The sequence below is a fragment of the Cnephaeus nilssonii genome (assembly GCF_951640355.1).
Source record: "Cnephaeus nilssonii genome assembly, chromosome: 1".
Lineage (NCBI taxonomy): Eukaryota > Metazoa > Chordata > Mammalia > Chiroptera > Vespertilionidae > Cnephaeus > Cnephaeus nilssonii.
In genome coordinates this window covers 94,238,115-94,255,083 of record NC_137072.1, presented here as the reverse complement: position 1 = coordinate 94,255,083, position 16,969 = coordinate 94,238,115, and the positions used below count along the sequence as shown (strand labels likewise).

General features: G+C 37.4%; 1 protein-coding gene across 1 annotated transcript in view; it reads left to right on the top strand.

The window, feature by feature from the left end:
* Positions 1-1,055: 1,055 nt before the first annotated feature.
* Positions 1,056-16,969, top strand: part of KLB (klotho beta) — a 37,429-nt gene continuing 21,515 nt past the window's right edge. The window contains exon 1 of the mRNA XM_079770053.1: positions 1,056-1,909. Within this exon, the coding sequence (XP_079626179.1) occupies positions 1,169-1,909 (741 nt within the window). The 5' untranslated portion in view covers positions 1,056-1,168. The remainder of the gene's footprint in view (positions 1,910-16,969) is intronic.

Sequence of the window (16,969 nt, the reverse complement as noted above, 5' to 3'; positions counted from 1 at the left end):
TGCTTTTCATGTATTTAGTCCTCACATTAATCCATGCAGTAGATACTATTAAATGTATTTTCTTATATAAGAGGAAGTGAGGTGCAGAAAATTAAATAACTTTTTCTAGTCACACAGCTATACTTAAACTTAGGCAGTCTAACTCCAGATGCCAAACTATTAACCACTCTGCCTCTCATTAGTATGTGATATTTCAAGTATTTAAAACATTAAAACTTGTCAAGGTTATTTGGAGGCTATAGATTCTGTACAATATTTATTTCTATTTATTCTTATCCCAGAATCATGCTGTTTAATTGGTGCTTTTTTTAATGTTTTCATATCTGAAAGTAGTCTATGCTTTCACTATTTTCTTTTTCAGATTTTGTTTTGTAATTAGTGCCTATTTATTCTTCAAAGGAACTTACACAATAATTTTGTTTAACTAAAATTTGGGATTAGAGGATTTGGGTTAAAAGTGCATTAAATTTATAAATTAAATTGGAAAGTATTAAGTGTTTCCACCAAACAAGTGCTATATAGTTCTTCATCTTCTTTCAAATTTAGCAATACAGTTTTATAATTTTCTTAAATTTGGGTAACATTTAAGATTATTCTTAGATGTATTATAATTTTTGTGAAAGTGTAATATCTTATGTTTTCTAACTCTTTATTATTGGCATTTAGAAATGCTATTATTTGCATATAAGATTGTTTTTCCTGAAATGTGAAATAATAAAATGACCACTCAAAAATTATAAAAATAAAAAAGGCATAGACTGTAGGCAATAATTGCCAAAATATTCAGGAAAGATTTGAGTCAGTATGAAAGGCTACAGAGAAAAATATGGCATTTTTATTCATTGTTTATATATGCTGTCGTTACACATTCGGACTATTGTCACCGATGCATTTTCATCTAATTCTTCCCATAATAAGAGGATGAAATGTGTTGGTGGCTGTAACAGAGCCACCTCCCTCAAACTACGTTGCTTTCCATGGCCCATCCCAAGTCTCACACTTCAAGCTAATCATTGACAGGGCTTTACAATCACAAGCTTTTACTGAAGCGTTGATAAGACAGTCGGGCAGTTGGTGGCGAGTGAAGCCAGGCTGTGCGGCAGAATCTCCAGGGAATGAATGGATTTGCTTCAGGACTGATGAAAGCAACGTACGCTGTAGGGAAACAATGTCCACCGGGGGACTGCAGAGATCTGTCATCCTGTCAGCATGTCTTCTCCTACGAGCTGTTGTTACTGGATTCTCGGGAGACGGAAGAGCTATATGGTCTAAAACTCCTAATTCCAGCCCGGTAAATGAAAGTCAGCTGTTTCTCTATGACACTTTCCCTAAAAACTTTTTCTGGGGCGTTGGGACTGGAGCATTTCAAGTGGAAGGGAATTGGAAGGCAGATGGAAGAGGTCCCTCTATATGGGATCCTTTCACCCAGACGCACCTGAAGGACGTCAACGGTGTGAATGGCTCCAGTGACAGCTACATTTTTCTGGAAAAAGACTTATCTGCTCTGGATTTCATAGGCGTTTCTTTTTATCAGTTTTCAATTTCCTGGCCAAGGCTCTTCCCCGATGGAATAGCAGCAGTTGCCAATGCAAAAGGCCTCCAGTACTATAATACTCTTCTGGACGCTCTAGTAGTTAGGAACATTGAACCTATAGTCACTTTATACCACTGGGACTTGCCTTTGGCACTGCAAGAAAAATACGGGGGGTGGAAAAATGAAGTTCTAATAGATATCTTCAATGACTATGCCACGTACTGTTTCCAGACGTTTGGGGACCGTGTCAAATATTGGATTACAATTCACAACCCCTATCTAGTCGCTTGGCATGGGTATGAAACAGGTATGCATGCCCCCGGCGAGAAAGGAAATCTAGCAGCTGTCTACGCTGTGGGACACAACCTGATCAAGGTACTGTACCGCTGGCTTTCTGTTACAGCTTCCGAATAGAAGGAGCAGGAGTTCAAAAGAAACCCTAAGAAATGTATCATCTGTTTAAATAAGTCTCTTTATTGCAATCAATTCAACTAATTTTATTCTAACTCTCAAGGTCTATCCTCAAATTTCATGTTTAAAGTATTGTATGTTTTATTTAAGCTATTATTACTGTATTAACCCAATTATTTTCCTTAATAGTGCACTTTTAAAAATTAACTATTTTTAAATCTACAATTATACATTAGAGCATGAGAATATGAGTTTCCTTTCATTCTGTGGAAAACCAATACCTTATAAATTTAATTGTTGGAAATCCTTTTCTGACAATATGCAACCATTTCAGAATTATGCTAAGGCATGACCATTTCAAATATTTATTTGTTGTTACTATCGCTATTCTTAGTGGTACTTAGCTATAGTAAGCTAAATAAGTGCTAGCTAACTGATACATATTAAATGCAGGAATTGAAATAAATGTAATTCACAGTTGGTTTTATTTGTGTTACATAGCAGGAAAGGTTAATTGTTCTAGGAGTTAAAATTAAACTAGTAATATCAAAACTGGAAGAATATGCTCTACTAAGTATTTTAAAGCTATATAGTTCAAAAGCTAGACTTTATGCTGGGATATGTTAAAATGTTAAATAATAGTGAAACTCTAAGCAAAATAAATTAATAATCATTGAGTGTTTAAAGACTACTTTAAGCATTTTACTTGCATTATCACATTTAATCATCATGATAACCTTATGAACTATGTCTTATTATTATCCCCATTTTAAAGATGAGAAAACTGAAGCTTAGTGAGATTAAACAGCTTGCCCAAGGTTACAGAGTAAAATGCACCTGTTGGAAACATGGGCTTTATAAATGACAACATAATTAAACACTAAATGTCTTTATTAAGAATGTTTTTAAAGGAACAATCTTTTGAAAAATTTCAAGAGATTTTGCCTCACATTGAGGCTAATATTTAGAATCAGGTTTATCTTTTTAAGTCAACTAGTTAACTTGGGAAAAATAAATTACTCTGAATAACTGTTACATTTTGAAAATGAAAAAATTATTAGTGGGGTTTCATCATATGGTAGGAGAAGTAATCTGATTTCTAGTAATCAAATGTTAAAGATATAGAAATACAAAAAAATGTATAGGAACATAAAATCGCTCCATGTCTTAATTTGCACATACAAAAATATGTGAACTTTCTGGATTATTGTACTATGATTCAGTCACATTGCCCTTGCAGTAAACAGATTGCATTATAATTTCAAGGTCATATACATATCTTTGAATAGAGTTGTATATAGAACATATTAATGCATGGGTATTCTGTGATTGGGGAAAAAGACATTAAAGGGGAGAAAACTTACAACTGTCAACTATGAAGAATATACATATTTAAGCTAGAAAAATATTTCTTTTATCTAGTTATTTTAATTATTAAAACAATACATGCTGGTATAAATTGAGAAACATCAGATTGTACCAAAGTGTATAAAGTGAAAAAGTTATATTCCTCTCTCCCTCTCCATCTGACAACTCCAATCTTGAGGAAACTGCTGCTAATAGTTTCTGATATAGTCTGTTAAAGTTTTCTATACAATTACATGTACATATATGGTTATTTAACGTCTTATTTTAAAAATTCTGAATTGTTGAAAAGTTTTCAGTTACCTGGGGAAATGTTAACAATTAAAAATTTCATTAAAAATATGTTTAAATGGCTAATTTAAAGCCTTACAATGGGCTATCTGATTAAAAATACACAGGAAAAAGATGTAACTAACAAATAGATATTGCTTCCAAACTTAGTATGTAAAATGCTATATTTTCAGATATAGTTTTCATTTTCCTCTAATTTGAGAGGAAACTCTTTCTTTACCACAAAATTAGCACTCTGGTAGAGATTTTATTGTTTTAAACTGAGGTATTACATTTTTTAATTATTGTGTTTTCCAAGTAATTTCTTCCACCTCTTTAACATTTCTAAAGCACTAACCTACGGGGTCTTTTGGGTGGTGGGCACACAAGGCCACGTGCAGATCATGTATCATAGCGAAGTACACTTGAAATCTATATAGTTCTATCTATCAATGTCACCCCAATAATTTTAATTTCCAAAAAAAAGTGAAATATACTGCATAACCCAGTGACTTATAGCACTAGAGAGAAATCTGGCAGTGGTTTGGTAGCCTGAGGTGAACTTGTTTTTCCCACTTGTCCCCTCTCTGCCTTTCTTTTAACATAGAGAAGATTAATTGGATATTTTATGTTGCAATGGAGTGTTTCTTCCTTATTATGCCACCTTGTGACCCCAAAGAAGCATTCTTTAGGTTTAGTTTTTAGTCCAAGAACATTTATTGAGTGGTGTTTTTTTTTTAAGCCTAATATAAACCTAAATTCATGGATGGTTATTATCACTCCACTTCCCAATCCTCAGCTATTGAGAAGATTGCATAGTGGCTATAGGGTCTTTTAAGTTCCAGGATGATCTTGAAAAGTCCATCTCAGTCTGAAATGTCCTGGTTTGGAGGAAACCTGAATTGTCTAGCCAGTCCTGAGACTGATCTGGACAGATCTGGTCATTGCCTGGCTTAAAGCAAGTCTAAGCCTCAGATAAAAATTTGTCGTAATCACACCAAAGGATGCTTCACTCTGAATCCATAACAATGTTCAGAACAGAAAGAGCACGCCTTGATTGGCTTGGCCATCTTTAAGCACCGCAAACATAGCTTTAAAGATTATCTAATTTTTGCAACAATATGTCTGTTATTATTCCCATTTTACAGAGCGATACTTCTTAAAAATGCATCATGTCACTTCCCTGCATAAAATCCATCAGTGATGTCCCAAAACTTCTGGGATAAAGTCCCAACTTTTCATCAAGATCCTCAAGACACAAACCCGGCCTCCATTCCAGGCTGCTTCCTGGCCATTCTCCCACCCCCATCACTAATGCCAAACCTTTGCACCCCACACTCGGCTGTAATGCACTACTAAAGTGTCTGGATTTTACCTTACTAGTCCCCTCTGCTCAGCCTTCGTTAATGCTCTATTCAACTAAAATGCTTTTCTTACTCCCAGTTTTGCTGATAATGTCCTTCGAGACTCGATTTAGGCAGTTACCACCTCTAAGTTATTCTTGATCCTTTAGAGTCAGTGCCCCTCCTGAAGGCTCACATGATAAGATGTGCATTGAATTCATACCGTATGGTGCTTTTTTGTTTCCCCAACTAGACTGAGAGTTCTTTGAAGGAAGATGCTATTTTTTGTCTTCATATTTCCAGCACCTTGCACAGAATATTAGATACATGCTAGGTACATTGAATGAGTGGTTTAGGAATTTCTATCTTAAACTTGTAATCAAAGACCCAATCTCAAGTATAAAATACATATTTCATTGCATTATTACTAATTCCTGAAATTGCCTGTATTAATCCAGTGGTGTATTAGTGTGGACTCTCTTGGTTGCAAGTGACAGAAGCCTAATTCAAGTTGGCTTAAGCAAAAATGAGCGACTTCCTGGCTCAGTAACCAAATCACAGGAATGAATGGACCCGATAACCAGGACACTCTCAGAAGCCCTTCATCTTGGTCTTCCGTGTCCATTTCTTCTTGTAGGTTGGCATCTTTCTTCTTGGCAGAGGAAAGATTTCTTTCTCCCAAGTTCAATTTTTAAAATTTCAACCTGTGTGGCCTATGCTCTCATTCCTCAGATCAGCAAAGTCCCAAGGTTTCACATTAGTAAAGGCAGTAATTGTGCCTGTTTTTATTTTTAGATCAATATACATGCATAATATGACTTAAGTCTGTAGATTTCTTCCCCACTAAAAATGGAATATTTGAGAGCCTCTGAGAAAATATGCACAGAGGTTGGGGAAGATGAGTTTGCTCATGAGATGGTAGCTGATTCATTTAATTACTCCACTCAATACTGCCAGCTTCCATGATAGTCTTGATGATTTCACAGCCCTAAATTATTATCTTTCATAGCCATATTCTGTCTACATAGTACCAGGATTTCTCAATTTCGGTGCTATTGACATTTTGAGCCAGGTAATGCTTTGTTGTGGTGGATTATCTTGTGCATTGTAGGATATTTAGCAGCCTCTACCCACTAGATTTCAGTAGTACCCCTGTTGTCCAGATTGTGACAACTGAAATGTCTCCAGACATTGCCAAATATACCCTGGAGGGAAGGGCAAAATTCCTCTTCCTTCCCTCCCTTAAAAACAACTGACGAAGTGGTTAAAGGCATGAAGCATAAAGAGCAAGGACACTGAAATATAACCAGTATGAGGGACATAAAAAAGATAATTTACAAAATCACCTCAAGGAGATTTTCACCAGATCTATAAGTTGCACACAAACTCAAAATTAATTTATAGTATTATCAGGATGTTTCAGGAGAAGAAACAAAGCTTTAAGAAATGTTAAATGAGAAAATAATGTTGATGATTATATCTAGTTTGACTTTTCACATATTGGAAATAAAGACTGGTTTTTAGTTATTTGTGAAATACTTGAAAGAGCTGGCCCAAACCATTGCTCTTACATACATACTGTATTTTCCAGCGTATAAGACGACTGGGCGTATAGAAGATTTTCCTGGGTTAAAAAGTCGTCTTATACGCTGGAAAATTCGGTAGTTATTTATGAGCAAAACACTAAACCTACTTTTTGAAAGCTTGTACTTTTTTAAAAAGCAAAATTTAAGAATTCAAGCAACATATTATAGAAACAATTTTTATCCATTTTTGACACCATAACATTGTGTTTCACAAAGTGTAGTTTTTTGCACATCACTCCATGTTGGCTTTTTTGTTTGTTTGCATATCCAAGAATCACATGTACTCTTATTTATTAAAACATATTAAAATGTTTGTTTTAAAAGGAAACTTTATATTCTACTATACATGAGAGACCAGTATTTTCTAATACCCTTAAAATAAATATGTAACACTTAAAATAAAAATTTTCATTTTTGTCACACCTAATGTCATCTCCCATACAAAAGACGTAGGTGTACCAGACTTGGAAAACACCACAGAATGGGCAAATTTTACTCTGCATTTTAGTATACCTTCTGTCCTAAAACCAAACACAGGGTCATGTAAAAAGGCGTCATAAAGTAATTTTTCTTATGTCATTAAAATAATTTACATAATGTAATAGTGTTTATAAGATGGGAAAATGCTAACATTCATGTTTATATATTATGAGTATTTTAAATACGCATCGCTTATTTTCTAAGTATTTAAAGTAAACTTTAAAATCTTTAGTAATAAAATAGACTATATAAGCAAATATATGTCAACACTTGTGCGTATACTACACACAAATGATGAAATAATGTTTTAAATTCCTCAGGGGCTTAAGAGATTGTTTAATACTGGGAAAGAGGCTTTCAGGACAAGAAGAGTTGGGAAACACTACTCTAGGTCAGGGCCTTACCAACTTGTTCCTCAGCCTGGGGTATTTACTTCTCCCCAGTTTTTCATCTCTTTGGGAAACTGTATCCGCATTTCTTGCCATCCTCCCTTCAGAGAAGCTCACACCAGGCTGGGGCATGTGTTAGATATTCAATAAGTAATTCAACTATTATTTTATAATTAAATAAGACCTACCTTATCCCAGAAAGGATATAAAATTGCAATTGAAGAGAAGTTGGTTTCAGACACACACACACACACACACACACACACACACACACACACACACTTCAACACATACTCTGGCACAAACATACAGTCTTTTCAGAACATGCAAATCAATTAGGTATGCCAGTTTCTATGAAAAGTTTTACATTTACAGCCCACCTTGAACCAAGCTGCAGAATGCTGACAACTCTCCAAGCTGAGTGATGTGTTCATGGGGGTTCACTGTGTTATTCTTTCGATTTTTGTATACTGTGACAATTTCCACAATTGAAAGTAAAAAATAAAGTAGACAGTAAAGAAAATATGTTATATTTTAAAATAAAACAATCACCTCTACACTTCTTGAAGGCTCTGTCAAAATTCTTAACCAAAATGTAGCGTGAAAACTGCAAAAACAGCTGTGAAAAAGCCATCATTCACATGATTAACAGCTAAGCCTTCTCTGCCAGGAGGCTGCTGCAACTGCTTTCTTGAACAAGAAGACTGCATATTTCACAGGCACATTTAAATGGATTAAATGTCATCTTTAAACCTCTCCTGCCCAACCCCCCACCAATGTCTTGAAGACTAAGTATAATATTTTGGCATGGAAATACTAACAGAATCCTTTTTTAGTTTGTTTTGGTTAGATAGAACCAAAATCTTCAAAGATCATCTGAAATGACTTTTTTCCCATAAGATAAAGGAATTTTTAAAAATTCCTGCATTAAAGTTGGGTTGCTAAACCTTGTAGCTAAAAAGCTAGCCCAACCCTGCTGGCATGGCTCAGTGGTTGAGCATCGACCTATGAACCAGGAGTTCATAATTCGATTTCCGGTCAGGGCACATGCCTGGGTTGCAGGCTCGATCCCATGCAGGAGGCAATCAATCAATGATTCTCTCTCATCATTGATGTTTCTCTGTTTCTCTTTCTCTCTCTCTCTCTCTCTCTCTCTCTCTCTCTCTCTCTCTCTCCCCCCCCCTTTCCTCTCTGAAATCAATATATATATATAAATAATTCTTTATTGTTGAAAGTATTATATATGTCCCCTTTTTCCCCCATTGACTCCATCCAGCCTGCCCTGCCCCACCCCCTTTTTTTAAAGCTAGCTCAAGCTTTTCTGTCAATGAAGGACAGAAAAAAAGGTTAAAAAAAAAACACCCAAAACTTGTTATTTGCTACTTTCCACACTTTGTCCTCCCATCCCACTCCCCAAAAAAGAATGCAGAAACGGGGAGGAAAAAAGGACAGAGATTGGTCTTAATTCTTAAGTGGAGTGTTGAAACATTACTACAGGTAATGTTTTTACATTCTATACTACTATTCTTAATAATTATTTTTATAGTAAGACTATTTTATTGCATACCTACTGTAGTTTCAGAAACTGCTCTAGGTACTTTTCATATATTGTTTAATCCTCACATCAGCCCTACCAGGTAAGTATTCCTATAGCCATTTTATAGTTGACTAGAGGCCCAATGCACGAATTCGTGCATGGCTGGGGTCTGGCTAGCCTGCCTCGACCTGCCTCGATTGGGTGGATTGGGCTAGACCGGCCAGGGGGAGGGGCTGTGGGCAGTTAGCTGGCCCACCCCACCCCCTGGTCAAACTCCCGGTCAAGGGGATAATTTGCATATTAGGCTTTTATTGTATATGATGATGAAACTGAAGCCCAGAGAAATTTGCCTGAGGTTGCACAGCTGATAAGTGTTGTTTTTTTTACTCTGTAGTAAGTATCAGAGCCAAAATTCAAATCTTAGCCTGAATCCAAGTTAGCCAGGTTTAACGGCATGAATCAGCTACCTAGGTAGACTCAATGAAAGATAACAATTTACAGCTTTAAACCCATAGCAGTCACTAGTGTTGATACTGACTCAACAGATATTTGACTTCACTTTGCCTATTTAAAGACCAGAACAATCTATATACATGTTTTATTTGTCCGCAAAATCTATGAACAATTTATCACTGATTCATTGTCCCCATGATTTTAATTTTTATTTGCTCCAAACTTTAGTGCTCACCAGGTTGGCATGGCTCAGTGGTTGAGCGTCGACTTATGAACTAGGAGGTCACAGTTCAATTCATGGTCAGGGCACATGCCTGGGTTGTGTGCTCAATCCCCAGTGTGGGGTGTGCAGGAGGCAGCCCATTGATGATTCTCTCTCATCATTGATGTTTCTATCTCTCTCTCCCTCTCTCTTCTTCTCTGAAATCAATAAAAAAATATATATATTTAAATTTTAATGCTCCAGTGATGTTAAATCACATATGTGTGCCCTTGGCAATACCATCTTAAGTTTAAGTAAATGTTAACACCATTATTTATTTAATTAGCTAATGATCATAGTATTTATATGATCATCCCAACTCATCTCCATTAGGACCTAAGACACCTCCAACAAAATACAGAAAATAATGATCAAACAAGTTAAAACTAGCATTCTTATACACTTTTCTAATCAAATTTGAATAAAGATGAAAACCGCTTACAGATCAGAATTGCCAAAGACAGTTTCTGTAATCAGAAAGCACCGTTAGATACAAGAATCATGTAAAAAAACACACAACACTATTTATAGATGACAACTGGAATCCAAAACCTTCAAGAGAGCAATGTTTACTTTTTCTAATCATTAAGTAGAAAAAGTTATACTTCAGTGAATGATTAACAAGCGTTTAAATAAATGTAATTATAAATGCTCAGAAAATAACATTGGGATCATGTTTAAACAGCTTGATTTGATATGAACACTCTCATACATGGAAAATTAGGCCCAACTGGAGATCAGAAAATAACGTTAAGTAATGGAAGCAGTACTAAATATGATGTATCTTTGAACTGAGGGAAACTTCACATTAGTTTATAGTATAAAATAAGTCACTTAATTGTATATAAAAGGGCTTACTGAGAAAACTCAACCTTAGGAAATAGTCTTTGTTTCAGAAAAAGGTATAATCAGAACTATTAAACATTAACAATGAGTTCGTTGCTGAAAAGTAGCAGGGATGCTGAGAATACATCAAAGCATTTCACTTACTAACTAGTAATGAATGCATAGTTAACTAATCAAAGTGGTTCTTGGGTGATCTAGTACTGCTTCCCGAAAGTGTGTCTGGGAGAGTCCATTGGTTGCTTCTTCACAGCATCCTATCTTGACCAGAGATTATGTGACTGAGTCTTAAATAAAGGGCTGGGGTTTACTGTTATCACTTTTTCTTTCATGTTAATCACATATGCATTGTACGTCTCTCCCTTTTACCTTTAAATATCAGCGTATTGTTACAGAATAAACATTCTTTAATATATAATGGAATCCAGAATAACAACTTTTTTTTAAGTTTCTGGTTTTTCCTTTGAGATTTATGGAACTTGGAGAAACTGAAGCGTGAAAGCAAAGAGCAAGTAAATTCACTAATAGAAACTATTTGTTTCAACCAATGCTCTTGACCTTTATATTTTTTATTTTTTGAAATATATTTTTATTGATTTCAGAGAGGAAGGGAGAGGGAAAGAGAAATAGAAACATCAATGATGAGAGAGAATCATTGATGGGCTGCCTCCTGCATGCCCCGCACTGGGGAGTGAACCCACAACCCGGGCATGTGCCCTGACTGGGAAATCAAAGTGTGACTTCCTGGTTCATAGGTCGACGCTCAACCACTGAGCCACGCCAGCTGGGCTTGACCTTTTTAAAATACAAAAATGATGCATTTTTACCACAACGTTCAAACAATACATAACACATAAAGTTAAAAATGAAGTCTCAAAAAAAAAGAATTCTCCTCTATAATTCTTACTTCCTAACTCCGTATCCAGAAGTAACAACTGCTAGCAGCTTGTTCAATGTCCAAATATTTTTCTATGTGTATATAAACACATACATTTGGTCAAATTTTTAATAAAATTTGAATCATATTAAGTTTTTGTTATCGTTTCTGATTAATTGAAACATAAAACTACACTGTTTTTATTCTATTTGTTTCTCCTAAAAGAGGTCAGAGGTCATAAAACAGGCACTGTTTTGTTCATCTCTATCTAAATGTCTACCATAGTGCCTTGTATTTGTTAAATAAGTGTTTGTAGACTTGAATTTAAGGAAATAATCAATGTAAATGAATGAAGAGTAAAGAAGGATAAATAATAGCTGTGGGTTGAAGGAACTTCAAGAAAAATGATTTATCTAACTTGCTTTTGATGCTGTATATAATTTCTGTAAGGGAAAAACGTTAAACAGAGCAGAAGATAATGCTGATGAATTCTCCATTTAATTGAGTACCGAGGTGTTGCTCCAGACTGCTTCTCTCCTGAGCATGTTCCTGGCACCCATACACTGACACATGGCTTTCTCAGTCCACTGGCCCTTGATTTGGGGCCATGGCTGTTATACTAATAAACCCCTTGCATTTTCACAGCCTGTTCAATCGCCATTGAATCTAAGATATAAAAGTGTGTTTCAAAGGCACATAATTTAATTTTCATGATGATATGACGGTGAAATACAAGGCTGAAGTACATAGCTCTAATTCTAGCTTTGCCACTAACTGGGACTTTGGGTAAGCCATTTATTTCTCGAGTTTCAGCTTCTTCATCTAAAATATTTTTAAAAATTGTATTGATCCAAATGACCCCTAAGGTTCATCCTCTACCTCTAATTAGCAGGCATGAGCACAGAACTTGGAGCAATACAGCCTGGGCTTGACATCTCATGAAACTCTCCTCTAAAATGGGAATCATAATAATACCTACCTCAAGAAACTTAAGTGTGGATTAAATGAGATAAATGTGGATTAAATGGAAAGCACTTAGAACAATGTCTGGCACATTTGGCACTAATAGATGTTAGTACTTATTACCGTTTATATTATTAACTAGAGGCCCGATGCACAAAGATTCATGCAAGAATGGGCCTTCCTTCCCCTGGCTGCTGGCACCGCCTTCGCTCTGGCGGGAGCCGCCTTTCTGCCTTCCCACACTTCCCAGAGGCCTGGAGCAGCTGGGGCGGTGTGGAACACCTGTGTCCTGCCCCGCCCCCAGCCTCTCAGTGCCTTTGTATGCAAATTAGCCCACCATCTTTGTTGGATTAATTTGCATAGTCACTCCTGATTGGCTGGTGGGCATTGTGAAGGTACGGTCAATTTGTATCTTTCTCTTTTATTAGTGTAGATTTTCTATGGTTTTGTAATTTAATCACTATTCTGTTCTATTTGATCATGAAAGTCACTCATCTTTAAGGATCATATATTAATGACTTATTTGTAGGTGATGTAGTGTTAAACACTATGCAAGCACAGCATCCCTGCCCTCTCAGTCTAACATTGACAGTGGTGTAAAGATCACCATCCTCAGTTGAGGAATGTAGAATGTAGAAGTGGTCAAATGTAGAAGTGGTCCATAGGGATTCATTTAGCCTCTGAGACCAGTGAGGACAGTATCCAATGCCAATACTGGGACAGGGAAATAAACATAAATGTTACCTGCTGTGCTGGGCACTTGGACTACTTTGTGGTGTTCTGAACACCCCAAAGTTGCTGGCAGGTCTTCCAGAACCTTTCTAGGTGATCCTGAATTCCAGACATACATAGACATTTTCTTCTCAGCATGCAAGACTGTTTAGTTCTTTTAATAACCAATTTCAGTGGAAAGGAAGCATAATTTTAAAACAGTACATTGTGGTTCATATCCAGAGCTCTTTCCCCAACAGCTTCAAAATTTAGAACTGGCACATACGAAAAGCAGTATGGTTTAGTAAGGTGATCAGGGAGACCTGGGTTCAAATCCTAGCTCCACCACTATCCAGCCTCTGGGAACTTCGGTTTCTTCTCTAAAATTGGGAAAAGAGCCGAAACCGGTTTGGCTCAGTGGATAGAGCGTCGGCCTGCGGACTGAGGGGTCCCAGGTTCGATTCCGGTCAAGGGCATGTACATTGGTTGCGGGCACATCCCCGGTAGGGGGTGTGCAGGAGGCAGCTGGTCGATGTTTCTCTCTCATCGATGTTTCTAGCTCTCTATCCCTCTCCCTTCCTCTCTGTAAAATATCAATAAAAATATCTTTAAAAAAAAAATAAATAAAAAAAAATAAAATTGGGAAAAGAAAATCTGCCTCGCAGAGGCTGTCAGGTGACCAACATACTAGCTGGCTCATAGTGGGCATTCATTCAACAAGTATTTTATGCCAGGCTCTATCCTGGGCATCTATATGCACAACTGTGGACAAAATACCTATGGTCCCTGCACTCAAAAAGCTCATAGGTCAGGCGTGGACCTGTGTGGCGCTGGCCTGAGACTTACACAATCTGGAGGCCCTGTGTAAAAAAATATATGAAAAATGACAAACACAAAAGTTGGTACAAAAGTGAATATTTAGAATAAGAGAAATCTTACATCAGATTGCTGTAGTCTCAGAGATTCCGATTCATTTTTTTCTGAGGTCTCTTTAGGGAATTTATCAGAAATCCTTACCTAGCAGTGCTTCCAATCACAGCCTTACTCAGAACTCACGTAGAGCATTTTACAAGGACCCAGGCAAATCAGGGGCCTGACGCTTCAGCTCCTGAGGCTCATGGTGAATCAACCTTTCTTGCACACCCCAAGATGGGGCCTTATTTTTGTTATTTTTTAAAATGTATCTTTATTGTTAAAAGTATTACAGATGTCCGCTTTGTGTGGTTTTTTCCCCCCACTGACCTCCTCCTCCCTGAACCTGCCCTCCCAAGCCTTTGCCACACTATTGTCTGTGTCCATGGGCTCTGCATATCCTATATAATAAAAGGCTAATATGCAAATTGTCCCCACGGGCGGGAGTTCCACTGACTGGGAGTTAGACGTGCACTGACCACCAGGGGGCAGCGTGGAACATGGCGGGTGTCAGCAATGCAGCACTGGCAGTGGGCGGCAGTGGTGGCGCTGCCAGCCCCGATGGGCCCCGACAAGAGTGGGACCGCGGCAGGATGGTGGAACAGGTGAGCCGGCGGCGCCAGGCCAAGGTGGGTGCAAAGGGAGGCCCCAGCCAGCGGCAGCAGTAGGCAGCCAGAGTAAGGGAGGCCCGGCTGGCAGCCAGCAGCCACTAGGGACCCTACCCATGCACAAATTTCATGCACTGGGCCTCTAGTCCTATGTAATAAAAGGCTAATGTGCAAATCATCCAAATGGCAGAACAACTGGTCACTATGATGTGCACTGACCACCAGGGGACAGATACTCAATGCAGGAGCTGCCCCTGGTGGTCAGTATGTGCACACAGAGGGAGTGCCACTCAACTAGAAGCTGGGCTCATGGCTGGCGAGCACAGGGGCGGTGGCGGGAGCAGTAAGGAGCGAGGCATCCCAGACTGCGAGAGGGATGTCCACCAAGGGGTCCCAGACTATGAGAGGGCACAGGCCAGGCTGAGGAATCCCCCAGTGCACAAAATTTCGTGCACTGGGCCTCTAGTATGAATATAAGTTCCCCCAGATAATCTCTCTCCCCCCACCTTTCCTCTGATATTCATCAGTCTGTTCATGATTCTATGTTTCTGGATCTATTTTGTTCATTAGATTCCACATTTATTTTTGTTATTTTTTAAAATATATTTTTATTAATTTCAGAGAGGATGGGAGAGGGAGAGAGAGATAGAAACATCAATGATGAGGGAGAATCATTGATTGGCTGCCTCCTGCCCCCTACTGGGGATCGAGCCTGCAACCCGGGCATGTGCCTTTGGCTGGAATCAAACCTGGGACCCTTCACTCTGCAGGCCAACGCTCTATCCACTGAGCCAAAACAGCTAGGGCTATTTGTGTTGTTGTAAGAATTTATGATTTCCAGAGTGGCTTTTATATTGACTCTATTTTTTAAAATATTTTTTATTGATTTCAGAGAGAGGAAGGGAGAGGGAAAAATAGAAATATCGATTAGCTGCTTTCTGCAAACCCCCACTGGGGATCGAGCCTACAACCCAGGTACATGCCCTGACCAGGAATCAAACTGTGACTTCCTGGTTCTTGGGATGATACTCAACCAACTGAACTACACTAGCCAGGCTATATTGACTATCTTTAACTCTTCATTCCTAAATCCTGAGGAAAAGCTTCAGTTCCCAACCCAGGCTATTTTAGCTTTAATTATACTCTGAGATATGGTCCTTTTGCATGAAAAAGTTACTAACAGGATTACCATTGTTAATTTAGTAAGAACAGAAAGCTGAAATTGGCATACAAATGTTATCTCTGGGCAAGGAACCTGGCCTCCAGTAAAGCTCCAATTTACTAATATTGATTTCTTCTAAACTCCCTTCTAATATCTGGGGAAACCACAGATGCTTCGTTTAATTAATTAGGAACTTTATTCTAGAGCTTTTTCCCTTTGTGTTGCCAGGTTTAGACTCTGGCTCAGGCATTGATTTAATTTAGTAATATTAAAATGAAAATTAGAGTTCTATAACAATAAGAGGACCGTTTTTTAAATCTTATACTCGTCAGGAAAACATAGCAGTATTGAGCGTCTATTACATACTATGAAGATCTTCAATCTTAGGTCACAGAGTTAAGAGCTCCTGGTTTTGGTCCCATAAGCTCTCTTTGAAATGGCCTATAGGACCATTTTTTTTAAAATATATTTTTTATTGATTTTTACAGAGAGGAAGAGAGAGGGATAACATCGATCAGCTGCCTCCTGCACACCCCCCACTGGGGATGTGCCCGCAACCAAGGCACATGCCCTTGACCGGAATCGAACCCGGGACCCCTCAGTCCGCAGGCCGACGCTCCATCCACTGAGCCAAACCGGCTTTGGCTAGGACCATTTTTTAAAGGAACAAATATATTATAGCTTATTTTTTACATGATTCCTATGGGGAAATCCTGAAACTATACAAACTGAGAACAATCAATGATTTGTTAAAATACTCTGCAAATATAATGATTACAAAGAAAATGGGAGGAAAATTAATTAAAATGAATTTTATTAAAATGAATTTTAATATGATTATTTCTGAGTTATTTCAACTATAGAAAACATGAATTTGAACAATAAAAATAGGATGGGTAAATATTTTCCTTATGAAAGGTGGTAACTTTTTTTAATATTTAAATATTCTCTCCTAAGAATAATGAGGGTAAGATATTTCTAAGAGAGTTTCAAGATTGTCAAAAACATTAAAGAAATGATAGTAATATATTTAAGGAGATAATAGTCATCATTTTTTAGCAATGAACTACTGTAAAGTTCACATACCTTAAACACCTAATAAATACTTGTAGAATGCAGAATGAATGATTGAAGGTTAAAAAAATCTGGAACAGCGATTGTAATCAGTAGAATACAAGTATAAAGAAGTGCTGAGTAGATGAAAAAATGAATCAACCTGAAATTAATCTCAGTCCAAATGGACAATGAATAAAACTCAGTCAA